This window comes from Triplophysa dalaica, chromosome 8 (genome assembly GCF_015846415.1).
Source record: "Triplophysa dalaica isolate WHDGS20190420 chromosome 8, ASM1584641v1, whole genome shotgun sequence".
In the NCBI taxonomy this organism is placed as follows: Eukaryota; Metazoa; Chordata; class Actinopteri; order Cypriniformes; family Nemacheilidae; genus Triplophysa; species Triplophysa dalaica.
In genome coordinates, this window is record NC_079549.1 from 9,903,702 (window position 1) to 9,928,492 (window position 24,791).

The window sequence follows — 24,791 nt, forward strand, 5'->3', positions numbered from 1 at the left end:
TCGTCCAAAGGATGGCTAAACATATGCCAGTTTTTGAAATATTAAAAACGGCCTAAAATACTTCTTAAAATATAGTGATCTTTTAAACAGCGTGGCACACTGCTATTTCATTTTAAAAAGTTTATATTTTAACCAGAGCTTTAATGTTTCCAACCTTCACAATTTAACAATATTTCAGTCATAATTTGGGTCTCAGTTTGCGGTCATTCATAATAGCATCACAAATGACCGAATGAAGTGTATTCAGGCGAATTTCTAGCAAACCAGGAGGAGAATTTCATTCTGTCACAAAAACTGTTGACAGAAAGTCTTTTCAAATCAGTTTCTATTGCAGGCATGTTCAGCCGCCTCTAGAATTACAGTCCAGAACTCACTGACCAGAAACTGGCACTCATTTCGCCTCACAATACCCTTAATCCACCTGTCTCTCTCTTCACAGGCTACAGGCAGAGGAGGAGAGAGGTGCTGGAGGAGGGCTCTGGAACAGATAACTGTGCCCACCTTCTGGAGTCCATGCCCTGTGAGGATCCTGTATGCTTTCAGTGGCATGTACAGTCTGAGAGCGCATGTGTGCCCAGCAATGGAAACTGTGGAAATGGCACCAGGACTCAAATTGCCGCTTGCGTCAACTCTCAAGGTATATTAAATAATCATAGTGCGCATCATGCCAAACATTGCTCGATTTTGCTTGCCATTATAAAACTTATATGTATTGATGATTGGTAGCTATATGGCTTGTCCGGGTGTTGCTATGTGGTTGCTAAGGGATTCTGAGTAGTTGGGAGAACAGTGCTTTGCAGTTGCTGGAGTGATGTGGGTGGTTGTTAAGCCATTGAGGTGCTGTTGCTAAGGTTTTCAGAGTGGTTGTTAGTATAAATGCATTTTCTAACGGTGTAGGTGGTTGCTAGGGGGCACATGGAGTTATTGATTTTCTGACCCTTGCATATTGATCTCCCTCTATTCACTGAAAATCTGTACGATTTTACATGTATTTTACTGTTCATCAAGTGAAAACTTTAGTGAAAACACTTTAACAAGCAGCACACTTTAGGGCTTTTCACACTTGAAATCATTAGGTTATTCTTAACCCCTGGTAAACCGAATCCTGGGTTATCTGTTTCACGTTTAACACTGAAACAGGGCTTAATTTGTGCTGGAACAAGCCTCATTTGGCAGATCCCTCTCCTCAAGCGCTAATGGAAACGTTCGCAGTGCTTTCATAGAAGAAAGTATTGTTAGGTTGTATAAGAATGTGTATTTATATTTTGTATACATGCATTTGGCAAATGCCTGGCATTGGAATTAATGCATACATTTTACAGCTATAGCCCACTTCAAAAGATTAAAAACAACACTGGTCAAGAAGAACTTCCTGTTTCAGTTAACACTACACAAACGTTTGAACATAAAACAACCATCAGAACATTTATAATAAAGTGACCAGATTTTCCCGTTTTACAGTACGTCCAAAACAACCAGTAAATACGCTGAAAAAGCCCAATCAACATGCGAAGTACCAGTTCAATCACACAGTGATTATTTACACCAGCAGATCGAGCTGTGAGCTACACTATTCCTTGGTCGCGTGCCGCTGCTTCAGCGAAGAAGAATTTACAACGAGGCATTATAAAACATCATAAGAGTCAGCGGCTGCATCCTGTACCCACTTGCGGTCTTTGCACTTGACCACTTGGCTACTTTAATGACGTATTTCCTGTTTTTGGCCCAAGTGTTCTAGTGGGTGTGAAGATCCCAAGTGAGCATGTAGTATTTCTAACCCGATGGGACACACTTAGCAAATGCAAACATATAACGTTAATTAATGTGGTGTTTCTAATTATGTGATAAAAAGCAGCTTTTCAAAATACATAACTCTGAAGTTTTCACCAATAAAATGTGCAACACTACCTTTTACTACAGAATTTTATGTAATATCTAATTATATTGTCAAGTCAAGTGTTTTTATAGCGCTTTACATGTATTTTATCCAAGCAGCTGTACCGAAAAAGGCAAAAACAAAAGAAAAACACATGTTAGCCAAAGATTGAATAAATATAGATATAACCTTAAAAAGTAGTTGTATAATTTACACTGGAAAGATTTCAGCAACATCTCGCGAGACCAGGGCAAAAGGTCTCATGATATATCCAGAATGTGATGCATGATGGGATACACGGAAGCGGTATTCAAGATAGTTTGGGTTTAGCGTGCGTTAAGGGCAATGCAGTTTGTCGTTTTTTTTTTGGACAAATGTCCGTTACACTCTTACTTCCTGCCACGTGCAAGCATTCTCAAGTGGTCAAGACTGCATTTTTGGTATTTTTACGCAGCCAGAGTCAAGGGAGTGTCTCGATCAGCTTCCTTGCTCCCAAAGTCGTGAATCAGTATATCATGTTCATGGGTTCCACTACTGGTCAGGACCCTGCCTCCCTTCACATTGGGACACCATTCAGTTATTTTCCTGTGACGTTACTTCTTGAGCGCGTTGTGATAATTCACAGCTGGTATTAATCAACAACCAGCAAAACCGACATCTCTCTGGTTATAGAACATATGAGAAACACTTTCAGTATTCTGTTACATATGGGTGTACAAATTTGGTCGATTATTAAAGGGGTCATATGACATGGCTAAAAAAAATATTAGGGTTTGTTTTAGATGTAATGCAATGTGTATACACGATTTAAGGTCCAAAAACGCTGTATTTTCCACATACCGTGCATGTTTGTATCTCCTCTTTGCCCCACCTCTCTGAAACGCACTGATTTTTTACAAAGCTCATCGCTCTGAACTGCGAGGTGTGCTATGATTGGCCAGCTAACCAGTGCGTAGTGATTGGTTGAATACTGCAAGAGTGTAAGGGAAATGCAACGCCTCTTACCATATTCGGAACATCATGTTCCCGAGCAATTGTACAGACAGACAGGTGATAAAATGTCATTGTGACTTCATATATCACTTCGATCCCAAATCTGATACAGCCAACTGTTTTACCTTTTATATACAATGTTATAAAGACTATAAACAAACAACCATATACATCATACAGAGTTTGTGTGAGATAGAAACTCGCATTACAGCAGGTAATGGTAACATAATAAATAACGTGAGCGTTTTAACCCTTCTTGATCAACCAGTCTTTGGCCACATCTCGTCGCGACTCAACAAAGATAATAAACCCCATTATAAACACGACATTTGCTGCCTCTAGTTGGAACATTATTACTGATTATTAGGACTTATATTGTCTTTTTTTCCATGTTGCGCACGTGTCTGCATTTGCAGATCGCAAACACACGACAAACTCTAGTCACTTTAGTCAGCAACAAAGTCTTTTACAATGACAATATATTTAAAGGCTGCGAACCTGAAGTGCCAGCAAAGTTTTCATAGTTGGAATGGCCCCGCTTTTTAACCAAAGCTTTCGCGCATAGCCGGTCTTAATCTCTCTCCCACATTCGTGAAGCAATTTTCGGTGAAATGCGCTGATTTACATCTACGCCCACCTTACTCGCGTCTACATTCGGGTGGTCTTAGTCAAATGCTACCGCGAACTGACGTAGATTTGTGGGGGTATAGTTACACAAGATAGAATTTATCTTTTGTTCCGACACTTAAATTTTAGCAATTTTACTTGTCAAAAACATGACTGTGCAACATATAACACACAAAAGACATAGAAAAACATTCGCACCATATGACCCCTTTAATTGATAAGGTCACCTTAATTTAACCGAATCAAAATGTTAAATTAATATTTTTAAGATTTAGTTATGTTAGATTTAAAATATAAAGTGTCTACATCTTACAAAGTGATGTGTAGGCGGTTTCATCAGAAACACGACCTTTGCCTGAAATTATTTTCCTGTATGTTTCTGTATGATCTTTTATATAAAAATATATATTTTATTGATTTATATTAATTTTTTTCATTATATGGTATAATAATTAAATTAAAGAAAGAATTGGTTGAATTTTATTGCATGTTAATTTTATTAATAAACAATTTGTTATATGGGTCGTGAAACTTTGACGCATTTAAGTTTAGCCAAGTAACGGTTGTTCTGTTGGTAACCCAAAATAATTCTGGCTAGACATAGTTTTAAACTTGCTAGTAATGTTATTTACTTGTCATTTATTTTACTTGTTTTCAGTAATATTCGAATTTATAAACTGTCTTTATATGCTAAAACCTTGACATTTGCATTACTAGCACTACATGCTGATCATTCGAGCTACTGTAAAAGTCTAGCTCTGGGAATTATATGTTTTATCAATAATTAAAGACCACTTTGTCTGTATATACTGTTAGACTTCTGGACTTTCAGAATTTCTCTAAAATATGCTATTATAACAAATGATATCAAATATAGAAAAGGGCTTTTAAGTGTCCATTAAACTGCATCCGGATGCATCCCAACGTGTCATTTTACTCTTTTAGCAGGGCATTAATCTAGGATTTTTGCTGTAAAGCTGTTTGAGAGCCTTTTTATTTTAGAAGCGTGCTTTGGAGATCAGCTAGTTTGACCTATTTAACCCAACTCTGTAATGTATGAGAAATGAATGAATGCGTTAAGATGAGTAACTGCATTGTGAACTTCATCAAGCCTTTCATGAAACCTTAATAGGCCATCTTTACAACCTACGAAACAAACTGTCTTCAGCTTTTATGCATACTTTATTATTGTGTCATAACAGATAATGGATGGATATTTTAGAAAGGCATGAAGAATTCATTGCAGTTTATTATGAATTATATGTCAGGATAACTGACACGTGTGAGGGCTTTTAGTAGAACAGTAAATCATTTTTACGGTCAGCTCTTTTCTGTGATAATTTCTAATGAAAATAACATCAAATTTGATGACAAGAGTGTGATCTTAATTCCCTTTCATCTTCCACTGCATTTATTTAATTTGATATAATAAGGTGTTTTGGCATGAGGAATAGTGGCTCTTATTTTTGTATTTGTTTCTAGTGTCTATCATTATGAATGAACTCCTCTGTGTTACCGTACACATTAGCTTTGACCTAATTTTCACTCTCGTTTGAATACATCTGTGCTGTAAGAAATTTAATTACCCTTTATTTATAGGTAAAACTAATTTTAGTAATGACAGCTAACAGCTTCTAAATGACTCTCTTTATTTTGATAATTACATTGATGAGAAGTCTGGTTCAATTAAGGATGAAGTGAATCAGTCACTCTATTGTTTAACCTTTCATCCCAAATCTAAGGAGGAGACTGGCAGAATAATGAAGCATTTTTCGGGCACATGTTATTTTCAACGCAGCCTCCAAGACTTCCTTTTACTGGAGTTAATTGGGCTCTGGAGGACAAAAGCTCGGCTTCTATTTTATTTCCCCAAGAATGAACATATCGATGCATGAATATCAAGGGCTGTTCCACTCTGGCCATGAAATGGAGCATTTTTGTCTACCCTGATGTTCAGTGTGCTCCAGTTTGCAGGACGGTTAAAACACATTGTGTAGTGATGTATTATACTCCACATCCCTCTATTCTGTATTCAAGGGCAGAGCTGAACTCTTTTCACAACTTGGCAGAACTCTTAAGAGACAGCTGTCGTACATTTCACACTGATTGAAATCTGGCTACAGCCTTGACTGTCTTAAAACAGACCTAGCGTTTATGTTCTCATATTGCCTGACATTTGACCATCTGCATGAACAGTGAAGCTTATTTTGCCAAACAACTGCATGCTAAGGAAACAAGAGAACATATATGACCAACATGTAAAGCTTACCTGTCATTTGTGTACCAAAATCCAGGAGACCTGTGATCTCTTTCTGTGGGTCCCCCGGGGCCAGTACTTAATTTGTATATGAATATTGCCAATCATTTCTGAATCAAAAAAGCTATTTAAAGGCACGGTGACCGACACTGACCATACATCTTCAGTTTTCCTGGAACAAACTATTAATTAACTGACTAATGACATTTTACTCAGATTTATTCTGCGCAGAACGTGAGAAGTAAAATGAATTACATGATGTACCTTTCCATTCATGAAGAGCCCACAACCTGATATCCTGATCCAGATGTGCTGCAGGTCCATCTTTTCTTTGAATCTCTTCTCATCAGAAACACCATCAATCTAGCGATTTTTTTTTAGCGACGTGATCTTTTTTATATTAGAACACAGTATCACGTATATATCTCTGAATATTACGCTGTTGGCTGCGCACAACGAAACCAGTGAGAATTGTTTTGAACTTAAGAGGGCTGATTGGTCAAAAATACATGTTGAGAGCTATAAGCAAATCCTAGCCTTAGAACACACATGCATAAACCCGCCCAGTCTGACCCTTGGCGATAGGAGCAATTACAACAGCTTAATTTTCTCTTTATTTGGGACAACGTTTTTTGAGGTGTTCCCTTCCCGAAGTACCCTTCGGAGGGCGATTTATCCTGTTTTGAACGTACCGACACACACATGCACGCATCTCCGGATTCCGTATCATTTAAAAAGAAATACCAGAATGCAAAAGTTCTCATTTAGACATTTTCCAGAACAAGACCCGGCTCAAATGAAGCACTTCTCTGGTCCACTTTTGACCTTGGACTGATTCACTGTTTCCAGCTCTTCCCGAAGAACTTCCTCTTCGCTTGACAGCTCGTCCACTTTAGCAATGAGGTCATTCTTCACAATGTTCAGTGCATTCCTACACATGGCACATGGCATCATCAAATTAGCCATTTATAGATGTGGGTAGCTAATGTCTGCACATCTGCGTTGTGACATTTTATAGACGGTTTTAAGGGCAGTCCATGACTGTGCTTGCGCAGTAACGTTTTGCTTCTATATGGCATTAAGGACTATGTTAAACATTATTATAAGTCAAAGCATAAATGATTATTCATTTATAAGACTGTTTTTTAATTACCTTGATGTTTAAAGTCACCATAAAATCAAACGGGAAAATTCGAAGTGCCATCCGCGATTGCGTTCCGGTTCCCGTTGGTCTGGGAGTTTCACGAGAGAAATTACTGAAATACGTGAGTTTCATGGGAGAGATAACAAAAACGGCAGGGTGGTGGGAGATGGGTGTGACAAATGGGAAAAACGGGAGTGATGACAGGTCTGATGTAAAGTGACCAGCATCTGGCCATTTTGTTCATGTCAATTTTAGGGGCAGATAAAACTAAAACCAGACATAACGATGTGGATAAAAAGGCATGTGCATGTGCTCAAGAATACACTTTTTTTTGTCCGGGGGAATGCACCTACGAGACAGGAGAACGGAGACGGGAGCACCAGGAGCGACAGGGACGAGAGAGGAAAAAAAAATTAGGTCCGGTTCCCCGACATACTGTCGCTCGGACTTCAGCCGAGAGGCTCTTCCTCGTGTTGCTATACGGTGCTGCTGGAGGTCCGGTGGACGGCCCAATCCTCCTCCGCCTCCTGGCAGTTGGGGCTGGCCTTCTTGGCTGAGGACAGCCAGTAGCGAGTTCCCCGTACCCTGCTCCTCCCCTTTTCATGGCGGAAGGAGGCAGGAACCGGCGAACATTTAAACCACTTTAATCTAAATAAATAAACAATAGTACGGAAGTAAAATGCCGTCAGCCACCTCACGGTCGACTGATGGCCATATGAACATGAACACAAACCTATGTCCGGGCCTGTTCCTCTCTCCTCAGCAGTCCCGTCACTCGTCCTCTTATGACTTACGCCACCGGCCCCGCCTCACAGCTGTCTTCCCGTCATCCTCACCACATTTATATTTTATTGTATTTTATTATTTTATCATGTATTTTGTTTTTATTGTATTATTTAATTGTATTTATTATTATTTTTTTTAACTGTACTTTAGTAGAGGTGTAGTAGATTTGAGATTTGAGCATGGCCTCTTTCCACTTACTGTATTACTGTATGCACTGTATGTTGCTTTGGATAAGAGCTAAATGATCAATTGTTAATAAGTTGACTAGCCATAATAGTTCATACAGGTGTAAAATTGACTTATTGTCTCAGAGATACGTTAAGAACTAAAAAAGAGTTATGCACACTTATTTACAAAATAGCATTTGCTGACATATGCTAAACAAATAGGAAAGACTGAATAGCTCACATCTGGTGGATATCTCAGAAGCGCTGCAGTTTTTGTAGACTCCGGGGAGCAGAACGAAGAAGACAGCGCTTTTATAATGGCTACTGTGAAGCGTTCCATCAAAGTCAAAGAATGCCCCTTTTCAGTGAAACTAAAACAATGCCTCAGCTCCTGCAAAAACTTCTCTTTGTGAACTTCTCCAATTGTCCAAAGCCTTGGTTCTCCAGCATCTAACCCTGGCTGCGGGCAGTCTAATAAGGGCTCTTGTCAGTGGGAATCCTGAATATCATTCCAGGTGTTTCTGATTGCCGGATCCTCTTAGGAGTTCAACTCCGTCTGGGAAATGAGGAGTGGCAGATTCCATCTCTGTACTCTGGAGCAATTCCACATTTCCTTAAAGGAATTCAAATAGACTAGCGGAGTCCTATGAGAAACAGAATTTGTTCATTATTTGCATGGCACTTCAGGTTCTGTGTTCATTTACCCCGATGACAGAGGCTCTGTTACACCGAGAAGTCATAAATAAAGTATGTCCCAACTACCAGGAAAGTTTTGCGGCATTCAATTAGAAACACTTTCATTGATTTCCCACTATTTTCACTGTTTGGCATCTGTCGGTCTGCCATGTGGTGGCGGCGGTGTGATGTCACAGGCAGCTTCTCTGCCGACACAGCACAGCCAAGGTCCGTCCCTAAAGCAACATATCGAGGGCCTCTATCATTTAACTTTGTGTCAGCGGGACGTTACTCAAATTCATTGAAACCCGGAGCAGTGGTTGTAATTTTATGCTGGTTATGACCTTTTCATTGTATGTCTCCCGCACTGCCAGAAAAGCACACAGCACAAGAGAGCTCCAATATAATATAAGGAACAAGGTCACCTTTCTTCAGTATGTTTTTTCCAACCTTAAATTTCAACCAAAAACGTTCTGACCTCCGGCTAATCCACATGACAATCTGTGTAATTACAGCTAATGTCACACCGAGGACAACTAGAATCGATACATATTGAAGAATATGTGTAAACTCCATGTTTTTTATTTATATTGCTTTCTAGCTGAGGCCTTAATATTAATGACATCTTTCATCTTTTCATCTCCTAGCTCATATCTTCACTGTGCAGAGCGATGCCCTTCCAAGGTTAACGTTCTGATAAAGTATGGATCAGTTATTACATAACAGCCCGCCCCCTCTAAACACCAGCACTGGTGCACCATGGGACCTTACACGAGCCCCCGGGTTGCATATTCTCTTATTGGCCCGGTTTAGTCTTTTCTGCTATTAAAATGCTAACATCTGCCAGGTGGCTGTGTGAGGTCACGGTGTGACCCGCTGATCAATAGCAACTGTAATATATGCAGCAGATTAAAGGTATGCTTCTGTGTGGTCGGTCCCAATACTGCCATTTATCTTCTGTGAGCTCCGTCTAATAAGGGATGCGTTTGATGGATCTCGCAACATCTTGTCCTTCTCTCATGAGCACTGCTGGAATACAGTACATGTGGGAAGAGTATGAAGCATCTCAGTTGTGCTTCGTTGAAGAGACCAGATGTAAACAACAGCTTGGACAAAGAGGCATTGCTACTATACAGTAAATAGAGACCATTGCTGTCTCTTTTTCTCCATCCATTTTTTATTTGGTGAAATATACGTAGTAGCTTTATTCCAGATAACTCAGCCCAAAAGACCGTATTTTGAGAAAAGGTTTTGTGTTCATACGAGTGAAGTCAATGGAGGCCAATGTTGTTTGGTTTGGTTTCAAGCATTCTTCAATATATCTTCTTTTGTGCACTGCAGAAGAAAGTCAAGGTTTTAAACAACATGAGGGTCAGTAATTGAAGAAAGAGTGATCATTTCTGGGGGAACCATCCCTTTAAGAAGCCTTCTAAGATGTCAGCATCTCATATTGAATCCCTGCATCCCAAACACAATATCCTTGGAGCATCTGGTCTTTCCAGCATGAAAACATTAAAATAACACATCCATTTGACTCACTGGCATGCTGACCCTCGCATCTGCATCACAGATGTCTTTTGGTGCCCGTGGGCAGACTGGCACTGATTGCTCTGTTGGGGAGGGAGAAGGTGGACGCGGTTTCTACTTTGTACAGCTTTTTCGTTGTCACTTAGTAAGTGACGTGTGGGGCCGGCCTTCTGCAGCGCTAAATTATGAGTGTTGCGAGTTAGCTGACATGATTGAGTGCATAGATGCAATTTCACCGCGGGTGACCAGAGAACTGCATCTCGCTGATAACTGATGTCGGAAGGGAGACCAATGGCTCCTGTGCTCGAACCATAATTCCATCCAACCGCATGTTCAAGCTTTCAAATAAAAGTCCACGCTTGAAAATTCACAAGTGATAACACTGGGCAGGCTAAAAGAAGAAGCTAGAAAACACAATAGTGCTTGGACTTGCATGAAATCTTAATATTACATTTGAGAGTGAGATCCAGCGATACACATCCACATATTAATAATGCAGGAAGGTCCTGGAGCTGAGATCCATTTACAGTTTTCCCCACACGTGGCAGGTGGTTTCTGCTTTTGAGAATTTTGCACTCGCCCCTTTCAAAGTCGGACGAGATGCATGCCCAGCGTTTTTCTACTGTACTCTTTATGACGAGAGTATGACTGGCAGCTGTGTTTGAACGGTCGAGAAGAGAAAATCCCTGCTTTTCTGTCTTTGTTTTAGTATGCGGAGTGCTTGTTTTGAGATAGATAAGAAAGATCAAAGTCAAGAAATATCACAAGGGCATCTCTGGAATGTTGTTAGACAGCAATGGAAACTGGAGATTTGTTTAAGTCTGCTTATCAAGGTTTTCTCTTGAGAAGTAGACTCTAGTTATCAAATGTATGGTGTTTTAAAGATTGAAAGATCAATATTGAGATCAGGATTATTTATCACGGTTACTCAATAACATTGTAAATGGAATTTATTAAAAAATAATTGGATTTAGTACGAATGAATACATTTAAATAAATAATTGTATAAAATAAAAATGAATAAGTGTATTACTATACATTACAATTATTTAGTTCAATGACTTTGGAAATGTAAATTTTAAATACTGCAATAACTAACCAACTAAATAAATACACAGTGTGACTTTAACCTTAAATTCGAGTTAATAATTAAAAAATCAAATGTACCAAAATAAATTGCTAAAATGAATAAAGTATGAATTTATACTTTTAAATAAATACTATAATAAGTAATAAAGTTAATTACTGACCTTTAAATTTTTTTAGATATATTGTGCACTGACACTTATTATATCTCCAAAACTTACATTCATAATTTGGAAAACTACAGTACATCCATCATATCTGACTTAACATGCGGAAGCCAGTCGGGGAGGGTAAATTTGGGCTGTGAGGGAGGGGCGAAAATGCACCGCTGTAAAAGTTACAATTAGTCAAACATTGTGAAACCGAATCAAGCAAATAATTGTTTTAGCTCAATTATTTTGTTTTCTGAATTGTTTGAAACTAAAATTGAAATTGAAAAGCAATTCATTGTACAACCCTAATCAGGAAATATCTTTTTCACAATTCAAGAGATTTAATGAAATTCTTATTTACATCAGATTAAGTATTTGCTTCGTTTCAGATGTTTCTCTTAAAATTGTATACACAGTTAAAGATTTGACAAAGCTGATACTTAAAAGAAGTCCCCTGAGAAATGAAACAGCAAGCTACAAGCAATATAAATAAAGCTCTAGTTAATGTGCATCTATGGCTTGCAGCTTTTTCCTGTTGAAATGAAAGGTTTAAATGTACAAAAGCTGCTGTATGGTTAATTGTGTTCTGTTTAACACAGGCATTATTTTAATAGTGCAACAATCTATTGAATCCTTTGAATTCCTTCTGACAAATGACGATGAAATAATTGGTCAGAATAGTTCATCACATGCTTGCCTTTGCCCATCAGTATTATAGTTTTTAATGTGGTTTGATCATGAAACAGTCTTGGCAGTTGCCTGGATGTGGCATGTGCCCCTACTGAGACATGTGTGAAACGCAGATGGACTTTCGTCATTATCTTTATTACGTTAAAAACGGGGCCAACAGTCGCCCAACTGTTCCAATGTTGTTTCATGTCGTGGACCGCAGCCTCCAGGCAGATCAAGAGCCGACGGTTCCAACACTCATTTAGAGAGCGTTGTTAAGTCTCTTTCAGGATGTTCATGTAGTCCTGTCTCCAAATGTTTGAAGAAGCCATTAAACAAACCTTTGCTAGCCCACTTTGTACTTTAAAAAGTTGTAATAATTACGCCCTAACTTACTTGCGTTTAAAGAGTCCTAAAACAGAGTTATGATCAGAAAGATTTTGAGCGCCTTTAATTCGGGCTATTTTTGAGATCACAGTAGTATAAGGTGCGGACGGAACTGGTTGGTACTTTTTTAAAAGGATCAGGGAAGAGGGTGGGAACTATCTGTTTTCTCACAGTCTGTGTGATCAGTTATCAGTGTGTCTGATCAATGCAGGTGACAGTAATCTGGTAAATAACCTTCTACCAGCATGTCACGAATGTCAATATCTGGGTTGAGGAGAGCTATTCTGATCAATTCTCAGAATCATCTCTCACTGACATAAGCTGCAGGTCTAGCTTAAGACTCTAAAACATTTAAAGAAGTGATGGATGGAGATACACTAACAGCACCTTTGAACAAGGACAGAGAAATAATACAGTTTATGGAAAGCTCACTGTTTCATAACGATGGCATTTTTTTCAGAAAGCTAAGGGATAGTTCACCTAAAAATGAATAATTTATGTCATCATTTACTCACCCTCAAGTTGTTCCACATCTGTATAAATGTCTTTGTTGTGGTGAACACAAAAGAAGATATTTTGAAGAATGAATGAAAGCAAACAGTTTTGTGGCGCTTTTGACTCTCATTGTAATTATTCCAACTATGGAAGTCAATGGTGACCAAGAACATTTTGGTTACAAGAGTTCTTTCGCTGTGTTCATCGTAACAAAGAAATTTTACAGACTATGAACAACTCTAGGGTGAGTCTTGTCTGTTGTTATATTGTAAACATTTTGTATAATGATGATATCATTGTCTTCCATCCTTTGAGATGATTTTAAGAGCAACATGTGATAGTCTGTCACACATTGCGTATCATTTTAAAGACTCTCAATATCACATACAAGCATAAAATGTTTAATTTTAACTGGGCTGACAATTGTTTTATCATGGATCATTTTGTAAACAGCAGCAAAAAGGTCTGTTTAATTCTAAGGGTCAGGACAAACGGTCATGAAAGATTATTTATGACTGTTTTGTGCAAAAACATAACAAACATTATAAGTGGATCTCAGGGGACTTTATACAGAAAAAAAAAATATGATTTCGTTAGAAGCCAAACCGTTCTAAACAAGAAAGCGACTACAGAAGCATCTAGTCTTGCATGTGGTGTTTACGCAACATCACATTCTAAATTGTATCAGAACAAAAAAAAACTGTAAAAAAAAACACGGTTGTGCATATACAAGTTTTGAATGACATTAGTGTAAATAAATGATGATGGCATTTGTATTTTTTTGGGTGAACTGTGAACATGCTAGCCATGTTATATATAGTATACAACATATTTTAAATTTCTGTTGTTTGCTTAGAATTACAACAGTGTTACATCCACACAATATTTATGGCCATCATCATATTCAAGAAAGTTGCAAACAACAGACGTGTGTCTCTTTTCATTTTAACTGTATCTTGTTTATATTTAAGTGACGTTTATTGTCTGTCTTTGACCTTTGGTGATGTTACTCCAGCTAGACATGTTTTGTGAGCTGAGATGTTCCATCATTCTCATATCTCACAGGTTTATTGTTTATTTACATTCTCTAAAGGTCATAGTTTTGATACATCTAAGGGTAACATCTAATCTTCAGTCTATTCTAGAGTGATGAGGACCTTTTGACATTTCTCCCACTCGCCTGCACTTTATTTTCTCTAATTGTAAGTATATACGCTTCTTTGCATATAGTCATGTACAGAGTTCCTTCATGTGATTATTTGTCGCTAAAATAAACATTAATATAGCTAGACAGACAGAGTGTGAAGTGTGGTCTGACACTTCTTCATTCACTTTTCATCTCCAGGATTCTCTCTGGTGTACTGCACTGAATATGCAGCTGCTGTTTGTACACACCTCTGTCGATAATGAGGATTCAGTGTTTACATGAACCTTTCAACATTAATATTTATGTTTTCCTGATGTGTCAATGAATTCTAAGTGATCTGAGCGCCTAAGCTGTAACTCTGAAATTTGTTCATTTTAAAGAATCGCATATTGTCTTTTAATTCCAAATCAAGCTTGGTGTATAATTTTCCTCAAAGTATAAATGCTTTTTCCAGCTGTTCTCCTGCAAAGACTAATGCTAAACACTGTGGCTTATAGTTTTATTTGTGTAAGGGTTTGATGATGTAAGATGTTTTCTGGGCTAAAATGAGAAAAAGACATTGCGTATTTCAAATTCATTTCTGTTCTCTATACACTGTAAAATATCACAAAACAACTAATTTACTGCAATCCCGCAGTGAGCTGTTGAAGAAATGAATTTGTCCTTGAGTGTATGAAGAATTTGAGATAAGTCAGTTCAACCTTCATCCACTTACAAGATGTGCCCGCTGAGAGATCACCGGGGTCGCACTACAGGTCTTGCGTTACACTTTATCATAACGGCTACCAGTTTTAACTTTGTCAGTGTTCAGATCTTATAACACGACTGTCAGTTGTATTTAATCTATGAGGTAATAAATTCAGTATGACATGTTTTTTCATTTTTTTCTCTCTCTTCCTCCTACTCTTTTCATTTTCGTGTGGAGGATGTTGTACTGTCTGAACAGCATAGGATGAAATGGTACACAGATTAAGGGGCGCTCAAAAGCCACAGTATTCTATTTATCTATAAGTGAGCCGGTGAGATTTCAGTCAGAAATAGGTGGCCCTTGCAATGAAATTTGCTTTCTGTGTAGGTTGTTAAGGTTAATTTTTACAATCTGCATGCACATATTCATCCGGCTCTCGTGGGGCGAAATGTTCCTTTCAAACTTTTACAATTATTTCTGATATATTGTATCACAGAGCAAACTGAGGATTGATTTAGGAAGGTGGGAAGTTGGAATCATTTGATGTCTGCGGTATAACCTGTAACTCTGTGCTTTTGTTGAGAGGGAGAGCATTTTTCTTTCTGCAATTTAGCTTATTACCGTCAGTTGTTCAAAATTGGTGAGCACCTGTTATGGTATTACCAGAGTGTGTGTCATTCAGAAGAGAATAAAAGCCCTTTGCCTGTTGGATAAAATAGAAATATTCACTTTTATTCTTTTTTCTTTTTGGCTTTTGAACTGTCGTTTTTGTACTGTAATATGTGTTATTTTCTTGCTTTGGAGTTTACCTGCATGCTTACTGTCTCGCTTTGCCATTCATACCACTGTATGTACACAGATTGTACGGTAAATGTACTGATTTAAAGGGGTAGTTCACCCAAAAATAATTGACTTTCCATCGTCATTTCAAACCTCTGTGACATTCTTTTATCTGCAGAACACAAAAAATAAGATATTTTAGAAATGTTGGTAACCAAAAAACATTGGGGGCCCATTGACTTCCATTGTATGGGCACAAAACCACACAGACATATTTTATTGTTCCACTAAATGAAGACAGAATTTGTGTCTTTTGCTGACCTTATCCTTTGCTGAAATACCATCTTACAATAGGACTTTTTACATTTAGTTTTGCATTGTTTTCTGTATTTTCTGTTGTGTGGGCTGTGCATTAACAGCAGATACTTCATAGGATGTTAGAGATGCATTTTAACGCTAAACCGACTGTTTATTTAGTTTCATATATCGGTCTTAATTTCCTGACATTTCTCAATAATATGAAAAACCTGATCTGCAGGGTCTGGCAAAATTCTAATGAAATCAATTTAAGGGGTCAATAAATCTCCACAACTCTCAGATTTCTTGTGTCAGGAGCAAACAAAATACCTCTTTTCCGAACCAGTCTCAAAACCTCTACAAGGATAAGTTGCAGTTGGATGTTTCTTGTGTTGTCTGCAGTTGGTTAAATTGTGCTCCAGGGCTCTCCACCTAATACACACAACAATTATCTTTAGATTCATTGAAGTTCGGATCACGTGATCACCGGCAGCGTTTTCTGTAGCACACTTCGGTGGCCAAGAATACACCCGCAACCTTCCTTCACCAGCCTCTGTGCTTTGATGACTCAAGGAACCGGTGCGCTCAGGGTCGGAGGTGGTGGGCTGAAGATCCGCCTTAGGGAATATCTTGCATCTATGCCTCATTTGACAGTGAACATCACGCTTTCTCATTTCTTGGCCTCTTGGCATTGAAGCAGTTGTATTAGGGGGCGAAATAAATAAATAAGACATCTGCCCCTGGGTTGTTATTGCTGAACTCCATGTTTGAAAGTGACTGACAGGGTTCAATGGAAACAGTGATGCTGCCTTGTCGGATACAAAGTTCTTTGCTCACAAAAATGTTTTGACATTGTAAACCGACTTCAATTTTTTAGGAAATCGATCTGTTGATCCATGCTGCATAAGAGGGGTGTGTGTCTGTTGTGTCTGAATGATTTTAAGGTTTAATCTTTATACGGATGTTTTGTGTAATCCCAGACAAGTGAATGAGAGGATTAATGTCTCTCTTTCATGCGTGACATTAGTGTTTTCCTTTTACCAACCTCAGCAGAAAGAATTATTTTTCTCCTCTTTTTGATTGATAGCTCACTGACAGCCAATAAAGGAATTGGCAGTTCTTGCACTCAAATACCCTTTCCTGTATAAATCTTTTCCTTCCTGAAGAGAATGGGAAAACAAACCCCAGTCATGCGATCAAGCAGTCATTAGTGAAATCAGTGCGAACACACAGAGCAAATATTTCTTTTGCTTAATTTGTTTGAAGATCGCAGAGTGGAACCTTATTATAGAGAAATTATCATTACAATGTGATGTGCTGTCGCGGCTTTGACAGCGTTGATTATGTCACCCTGTAAGGCGCTAATAAGGGTTTGGAGAATCATGTCATTGTTCAAGGCTGGGTTGTGTTCGTCGTGAATAAAGTCATTTCATTTGCCCTCCATATTTGCACATTTCCTGTTTCAGTACTTGAACACATAAAAGCAGATGAAATCTCTTAATTGAATGAAATCGATTTTGTCTTCATCAAAGGTACTCAAAAGATGAAAGCTGGCAAAATAAGAGCATTTGTTATGTGTGACCTCTCGGAAATAATGGTTTACTATTCTGTTGATATTTTACGGCATTTAACTGAATGGCTTATTCCAGAGGTAAAAATATGAAGATATTAATGAAAAAGGATGTTTCAAGATTAGTGGATGCTGCGGTTTACAGTAATAGAAAATTAATAATAAATGAAAATTAAATAATAAAATTGATTATATATAGGACTTTTAACTTAGAAAACAGGCAACTGGGAAAATCTATCCTGAAGAACTTCATGATATCCATCAAGCCAGATGAATGAATGACATTAAAGAGATAATTCACCCCAAAAAATAAAACTGTCATCATTTATTCCCCCTCACGTCATTCAAAACCTGTATATGACACAAACGAAGATATTTTGAGAAATGTGTTAGTGGTTTTGTGTCGATACAATGAAATGGGATCCAATGTTGTCCGGTTACCAGCTGTAGCAAAGTTCACAGTTGGGAAGGAAGGAGGAAGGAACCGTCGAATATTCAAACAAAGTTGAATCAAAATAATCAAACAATAACACGGAAGTAAAAGACCGGCAGCCACCTCACGGTCGACTGCCGGCGACAAGAACATAAATTCAAACTTAACATATGTCCGGGCCTGATCCTCTCTCGTCGTACACTCTGGCGCTCATACTTTTATGCTTCCAATTTCCACCATGAGAGATACGGAGCCGGTGCAACGCGCAGCTGACACTAATTATCACTTGCCTCACTGGCCCCATGTCATCCCCTCACGGCCCTGGTCCTGCCTTGCTCGTGACACCAGCATTCTTCCAAATATCTACTTTTGTGTTCTGCAGAAGAAAGTCAAATAAGTTAGGAAAGACATGAGGCTGAGTAAATAATGAAAAAATGTACATTTTTGGATAAACTCCCATTGAAATCCATTTGCAGTGTAAACAGATTTTTGCAAAGCTTGTACTGTACATGTCTAACAAAACATGAATTGACATTAAAACTTTTTACATCCTTCAATCAACAGGGCAGTTTATTCCTGAAGAACTCTGTGAAGATGACCCACCTTCTAAAGAGGTGTCGTGTGAGATGGCGTGTCCAGGTGACTGTGTGGTCAGTTCATGGTCCGACTGGTCCTCCTGCTCTCACAGTTGTTCCAGTAAAAACTCTGAAGGGAGGCAGAGCCGCACACGAGCCGTATTGGGATTACCAGGCGAAGGTCAGTCGACTCTTTCATGCAAATATATGCCACATAGACCCAGAACGATTCCATATTTTATTTATTAAATATTTTCACATATTTTAGAGGTTTGTGAGATGACATATTGATTTTTGTCATGTGTTCAGATATTTGGCATAGATTCATTTTATAATTGAAGAATGTTGAGAGGGCTTTTTACTGGAACTGGCAAACCCATGTTGTCTGGGTAATGCACATACTTTTATATGAATTTGGAATCCTGGAATCCTCTGGGGACGCAGGTGTAGTTTCGCCTCTTTTTTTTTTGCTGTTTCGCTATTCTCCAATTTATTTAAACAACTTTAATAAAATGAAAACTGAGATAATGCTTTGAAGTTGATTTCACGGGGGATATAGTTAAAACTCACTCGGAGGGAGACATACGGTAACACACTCAACGAGTGCTGATTTTTGTTTTGTGAGCGGAGGAGCAATTTAGCATTCTGTAGATTTAATTTGCTGGAACAGTGATAAAAATGCCTCTATTGTATCTCATTTTTCTGTCTCCCGACATCCAGCTGTGGGCTTTTCCAATCACACGCAGTCCTTCTGGAATGACAGAAAGAATGGTATAATTAAGACTTAAATATACCTTAGCCTAGAGACTACTGCCGCCCCCTCTACCACCACACACACAAACACTGTGAAACACTCACATCTCAAACACACACACTTTTCTGTGCATCCTCTGAAAATACAAATAATGTCCCAGCCTCACATTCTCTACACACCATCCACTGAGTGTCATTAATCAGACAAGCCCTTATTAATATTCAGCTGGTCTAAGTTAGACTCATAATGAGTCCCTGTGTTATGGAGAAAGGCTGAATGTCAATACAATGTCATTAGCTTCAAGGGCAGATGGTGCAGGAATTACTTTTAATTATAGAAAGTGCAGAAGTACATTTAGAGGCTGATCCAGCAGAACTTGTCGCAGGTGTTTCTGAATCAGGTGTGAGTTACTCATTCTACTTCCTGCATCAGGTGGTGGAGGATTATTTTAAAGCTGCTTTCAGATGACTAATGCTGCGATCGGAGGTGGGAGCATACAAGTTTAAATGTCCTAACACTGACCTCAATGCTTCCAGTCAGTCACGTGTCACGGCAGTTTATCATCATTTCTGCTGTAAAAATACCTTAAAGTTTGCTTTACGTTTGCACATAAGGTAGCTCTGCACCTATCTAACTGGAAGCATTTTGGAAGTGACTATTGTCACTTATGTACTATGGCGAAGCTCGAAAAAACAAAATACATCGGTCATAAACAGTATCGTAATAGTAATTCATTCAATTTTAGTAAGTAAATAAATCTTTCATGAAGGGAATAGGTGTGTGTGACAAAAATCTTAAATATTTTGAGTATATTCTGAAATTAAAACAAACACAAGCATGATTATAGGATACAGCATAAAAACAAACACGTAAACGCAGTTAGCCAGAACACAATCTGTTGCATGAAAACTAGCTGCGCGGCGGCAGCTTAACCAACCAATCAAAAACAATTGGGCAAACCAGTCACGCGATTAAACACAACTGCATGCTGCACGGTGAAAGCACATAATTCATTAAACATTATGCAACAATAAAAGTGTGTAAATCATTACATTTTTACAAATTATTAAAATGATGGCAACTTATTGAGATATTGAAGCCCTACACCCCTAACCTTACCCTAAACTTTTTGAATAAAAACACATTTTAAGTCTTAAATTAATTTTATTGAAAACAAAGGCTCGAGTTAGAACCCCGGCCTCCTGTGTCACGCTATACAGACTTTACACCATACGCCACTGCAGTCATTGTTCCAACTGAAGTCATTTTTACACTTTTGATATTCCAATCACATATTGGTGAGCGGACCTAGTGCAAATAGTCTCTGCCTTTATTCATTTATCTTTCACACTGTTTCAGCTGCCCCCGCAGCACCCTCACTTCCCGCAGCTATCCATTTAGTCACAAAACACTTAAAACCAATGAGATTTAGAGGTATCAACGTTTTGCCATATTTTACTGGGGTAAGGCTACTTTTTACACAGTTTATTGATCTCATAATATACTATAATTTCCCATATTCAAACAGTATATCTACATCCTTGCACTTATATCCCAGTAGAGTTCCCATTCACGTCTCTTGTCCTCATGTAGCTTGTTAACATTTTATGGAGCATTAAAGCAAACTTAAGAGAGGCTTTTCAATCCGTAATGCGGTTAATGATCTTTCCCATTCCCAGATAAGACGTGTCCAGCTGCTACTGCTCTGGAGGAGTGGAGAACTTGTAATGATCATCCATGCGTCATATTCTACTGGGAAACGTCGTCATGGGGACCGTGCATTGAAGATTCCTCAATGAATGTAAATGGAACGAGCTACTGGAACGGAACGGACACCTGCGCTGCCGGGGTGCAGATACGTAAAGCGGTCTGCATGAAAATGGGCGTCGGGCCGGTTGTTCCCAAAAGGTACTTTGTTTTAATATTTATTGGAAAAATGTATAACGCATAGATTTTTTTGTTTTTGCATGCAAGTAAAAGTATTATGGTGGTATTTTCTTAGAGGTTAGATTATAAAGAATTTAGATTTTCCACCTTTGCGTATAGAATGGAGTAAAAATGGTATATGCTTGTCTATACATTTTCTGACACAAGCTAAAAGACAGGCAGCAACAGTTTTGTCATACACAGGATTTGCCATGTGGAATCTGTTTAGTTGTTTGAAGTCTGAACATAAAAAAATAATTGCTATGGAAACCAATATAGAAGTTCCATCCATCGACCACACTGTCAGAACAACGGGGTCCAATCTCATTACTTCAAAAATGACAGCAAGGACAGTTAGTTGTAAACTAATGTACAGAGATACACAACCCCTCATGGTATTCAAAGAAACGCTTTGGTTTTCTCATTACAAATGTTTAAAAAAACACACACTGACACATTCAAATATCTCGTTACATTTGTGCAGACTTGAAAAATATTACATTCAAAATTACTATGTAGGAGTATGTTACCACAATTCACAGTACTGTATATCTATTGTTCTCTTTATGGGACTATACATTTTTATAGCTTTCTCTCTAACGCTCTCGGCATATTTTTCTCAAAATATATATTTTAAAAAAGAGGAGTTAGTGGATTTACTACCACTGTAAGACACACTGTACGGTGTACACTCAATATTTAATAACACTTTAAAATATGGTTGTATTTGTTAAAAATTAGTTACAACATTAGATAACTTGTACTAAGAATGAACAATACTTCTACAGCATTTATTAATCTTAGTTCATGTTAATTTCAACATTTACTAATTCATTTTTAAATCAAACTGTGTATATTTTAAGTAAGGGATAATGTACAGGCAGACAGTTGTTATCGCAGAAATATGCCCCAACAGTGTGAACAGGACCCGACCCGAAGCAATCAGAATCAACCATTCCAACGTGCTGTTTCATAATATAGGTTATTGCACAATAAACTAAACTGAACAATTGCATTGACATTAACTAACATTATCTAAGATTACACACCGAAAACCTATATTGCTCAAAGCTATGTCATGAACTTAAGGGGGAACAAATGGTGACAGAATGATTATTTTTACCATAAGTGTTACCTATTTTTCCTGCCAACTTTGGTAAATTTGCATATTTTTGTTTGGTCACAGCACTTGATTCACTTATTCAATATTTTCACTCTAGAATGTCTTTAAACATGTCTCACCCTTCAGTTTCTCAAATCAGTTAGTGTTAGTCCGCATATGCCTGCTTCACAACCGCTAAGCTATTTGGCAACCGCTTTGATCCATTTCTGTAATACCAGCTGGTTTCATTGAAAAATCGTAGTTCAAATAGCAGCGAATGCTTCAAAGATATCGGATTCACTCGTTATGGCTTGTGATACTTCTACACAGCGTAAATGTGCTGTACGGTAAGAACTGAAAGTGTTTTCGTAACAGTTGTTCTCATTTCTTTGACCTTTCACTGTAGTACTTGGTTTTTGAGCTTGTCAAAATTCAGTCTTTTAATATTCTCAGTCATCTGTTGTGAATGGATGTGAGTGCAGGCATGACTGGGCTCTTTCTTTACATGTCCTGAATCTGAAGCGTTGAGGTTCATGTTGCTCTTGGTATTTTCTTGATAAATGTTTCCTGAGGGAGTTGTGTAATGGTGCACTGGGTTAGAATAAAACGCACTATTGCATTGCATGGAGAGGATATTGTGTTGTGCATCAGGAAATGAGCCTCCTAAATAATGGAGACGTTTATCCATTTCTTTCTTTTATAATAATGACACAGACGTACAGGGCGGTTACGGGCCGGTGTATTTTACTGGTTTTGTAATAAAAATCTTGCTGTGTGGAATCTCATTCTGGAGGAGATTTTTGACTCTCTATTGAGTTCACAGTTTGAGAACTTGTGAAATAGCTTGAAAGGTTTAATGTGTGTGAAGGAGCAAGAGGTGTCAAAATTGTATGTTTACAAATTAATTGATCATCTATAGGTACTTATGATCAGAATTCTGTTCAAAGATGCTATACCACATGAAAGCTGGCTCTGATGCTGATTGATTCTGTGTAAATTTACTTGTTTTTTTTGCATTTTATACTTTTTTATTGTTATTCCTGTGTTTAAAATCACCTACTTCCAAACTATTTAGTAGCTGAAAATCAGTTTGTGTCGTGAATAGTATCTCCAAAACTTCAGTTTGCAAAAAAAGGTGCTTAAAAGGTTTTTCAACCCGATGCCATAGAAGAAAAATTTTTGGTTCCAAAGAGAACCATTTAGTCAAAGGTTGTCTAAAGAACACAGAAGGAAGGAAGGAACATAGAACACAAAACCAAAACAGAACAGAATCTAACTGTGACAGTTCGCGCCCAGCTAAGCTCTGGCGATTGAGGCAGAGGTGGGGATCCGGAAGACTGAGGCGGAGCCAGAGCGATCTGAGAATGAAGGTGTAGCCGAAGGGAAGGAGGAGCCTGACAGAGCAGCCGGGACGTAGGGACGAGCGTAGCCAGAGTATTTGAGTCCCGAGGCGTAGCTGGAGGATTGGAGTCCCAAGGCTGCGGATGGTCGACGACTGACCAAGGCGGAGCCGGAGGATCAAGGGAGCCTGGTAGAGATTCTCAACCCCCGAGTTAGCTGGCAATTGGAGATCCAGAAGCTTATCCAACCCAATGGCATTGACAATGCTGAGGGTGAGCTGAGGTGTCTTCAGATACCAGCTGACCCAGGGCTGATGGACTGACTGGCAGCAACAGAGAGGCGGGAGAGGCAGGCTGGGTGGGACCTTTTAGGAGGATGGAGAGGAGGTGCTGGCTGACGGAGAGCTGGACAGAACCAGCGTAGACTCGGGAGACGAAGGAGAGCTGGACCGAACCAGTTGAGAATCGGGAAAACGAAGGAGAGCCGAGCGGGACCAGTGGAGACTCAGGGGACATGGGAGATCCAGGAGACACTAGAGATGCAGGGGGAACTGAGAAAAATCTCTCCAAACCAGTCAACCTCTTCAAAAAACAGACTACCATAATGCCAGTGGCCAGTTGCAGCTCACCCTCAGCTCTAAGCCCTCGATCTGCACCAGCACTCACACGACAAGGCACTGTGTTGCCGGCTCACGCACCTGGTCAGAGGGGTCTGCAGGCTTGGACTCCGGGTCAATGATGGGCTCAGATTCTTGCAGATGCTCCGTGTATAGGGATGATGGCTGCCTAGCCTGTGGTTCGGGAGTGATGCTGGGAGATGTCCTCAGTAGGGCAGATGGAGAAAAACTGTCAATTTTCTACTTTCGAAACGCATTTAATAAATCCACAGCAGCACACGGGAGAAAACACAAGAACAGATCCATAAGAAAAATCATAAACAATAGCCTACAGGGAACTGAGGAAAACATGGGGTTTAAATACATGGTGGACATGGGGAACATAATCAGACTAAACAAAAACAGGTGCGGAATTAATTTAGTAATAAGGAAATCAGGCAAAGGGAACACCAAAACAAAACAGAATATATTATAAATCTTTCATTTTATTTTGTTTTCTCCTTTTTCTGCCCACAAATCACACTAAGAATTCTTCTGTAAGGATTAGAGAGAGCTTTTAACCAGCAAAACTTTAAACAGTGGCTGAATTATTCAAAATATTATCATATAGAATTATCCCAATATTTATAATAATGCCTTTTAGTATCACAGTTATTGCCAATACACTCTTAAAAATAAAGGTGCTTAAAAGTTTATTCACAGCTATGTGAAGAACCATTTT

At 38.6% G+C, this 24,791-nt stretch overlaps 1 protein-coding gene across 1 annotated transcript in view; it reads left to right on the forward strand.

Annotated features, from left to right (window-relative positions):
• thsd7ba (thrombospondin, type I, domain containing 7Ba) overlaps window positions 1–24,791 on the forward strand; it is a 189,456-nt gene that overhangs the window by 93,989 nt on the left and 70,676 nt on the right. Inside the window, exons 8-10 of the mRNA XM_056754951.1 lie at window positions 440–637; window positions 18,321–18,512; window positions 20,765–20,993. Coding sequence (XP_056610929.1) covers window positions 440–637; window positions 18,321–18,512; window positions 20,765–20,993 — 619 coding nt within the window. The remainder of the gene's footprint in view (window positions 1–439; window positions 638–18,320; window positions 18,513–20,764; window positions 20,994–24,791) is intronic.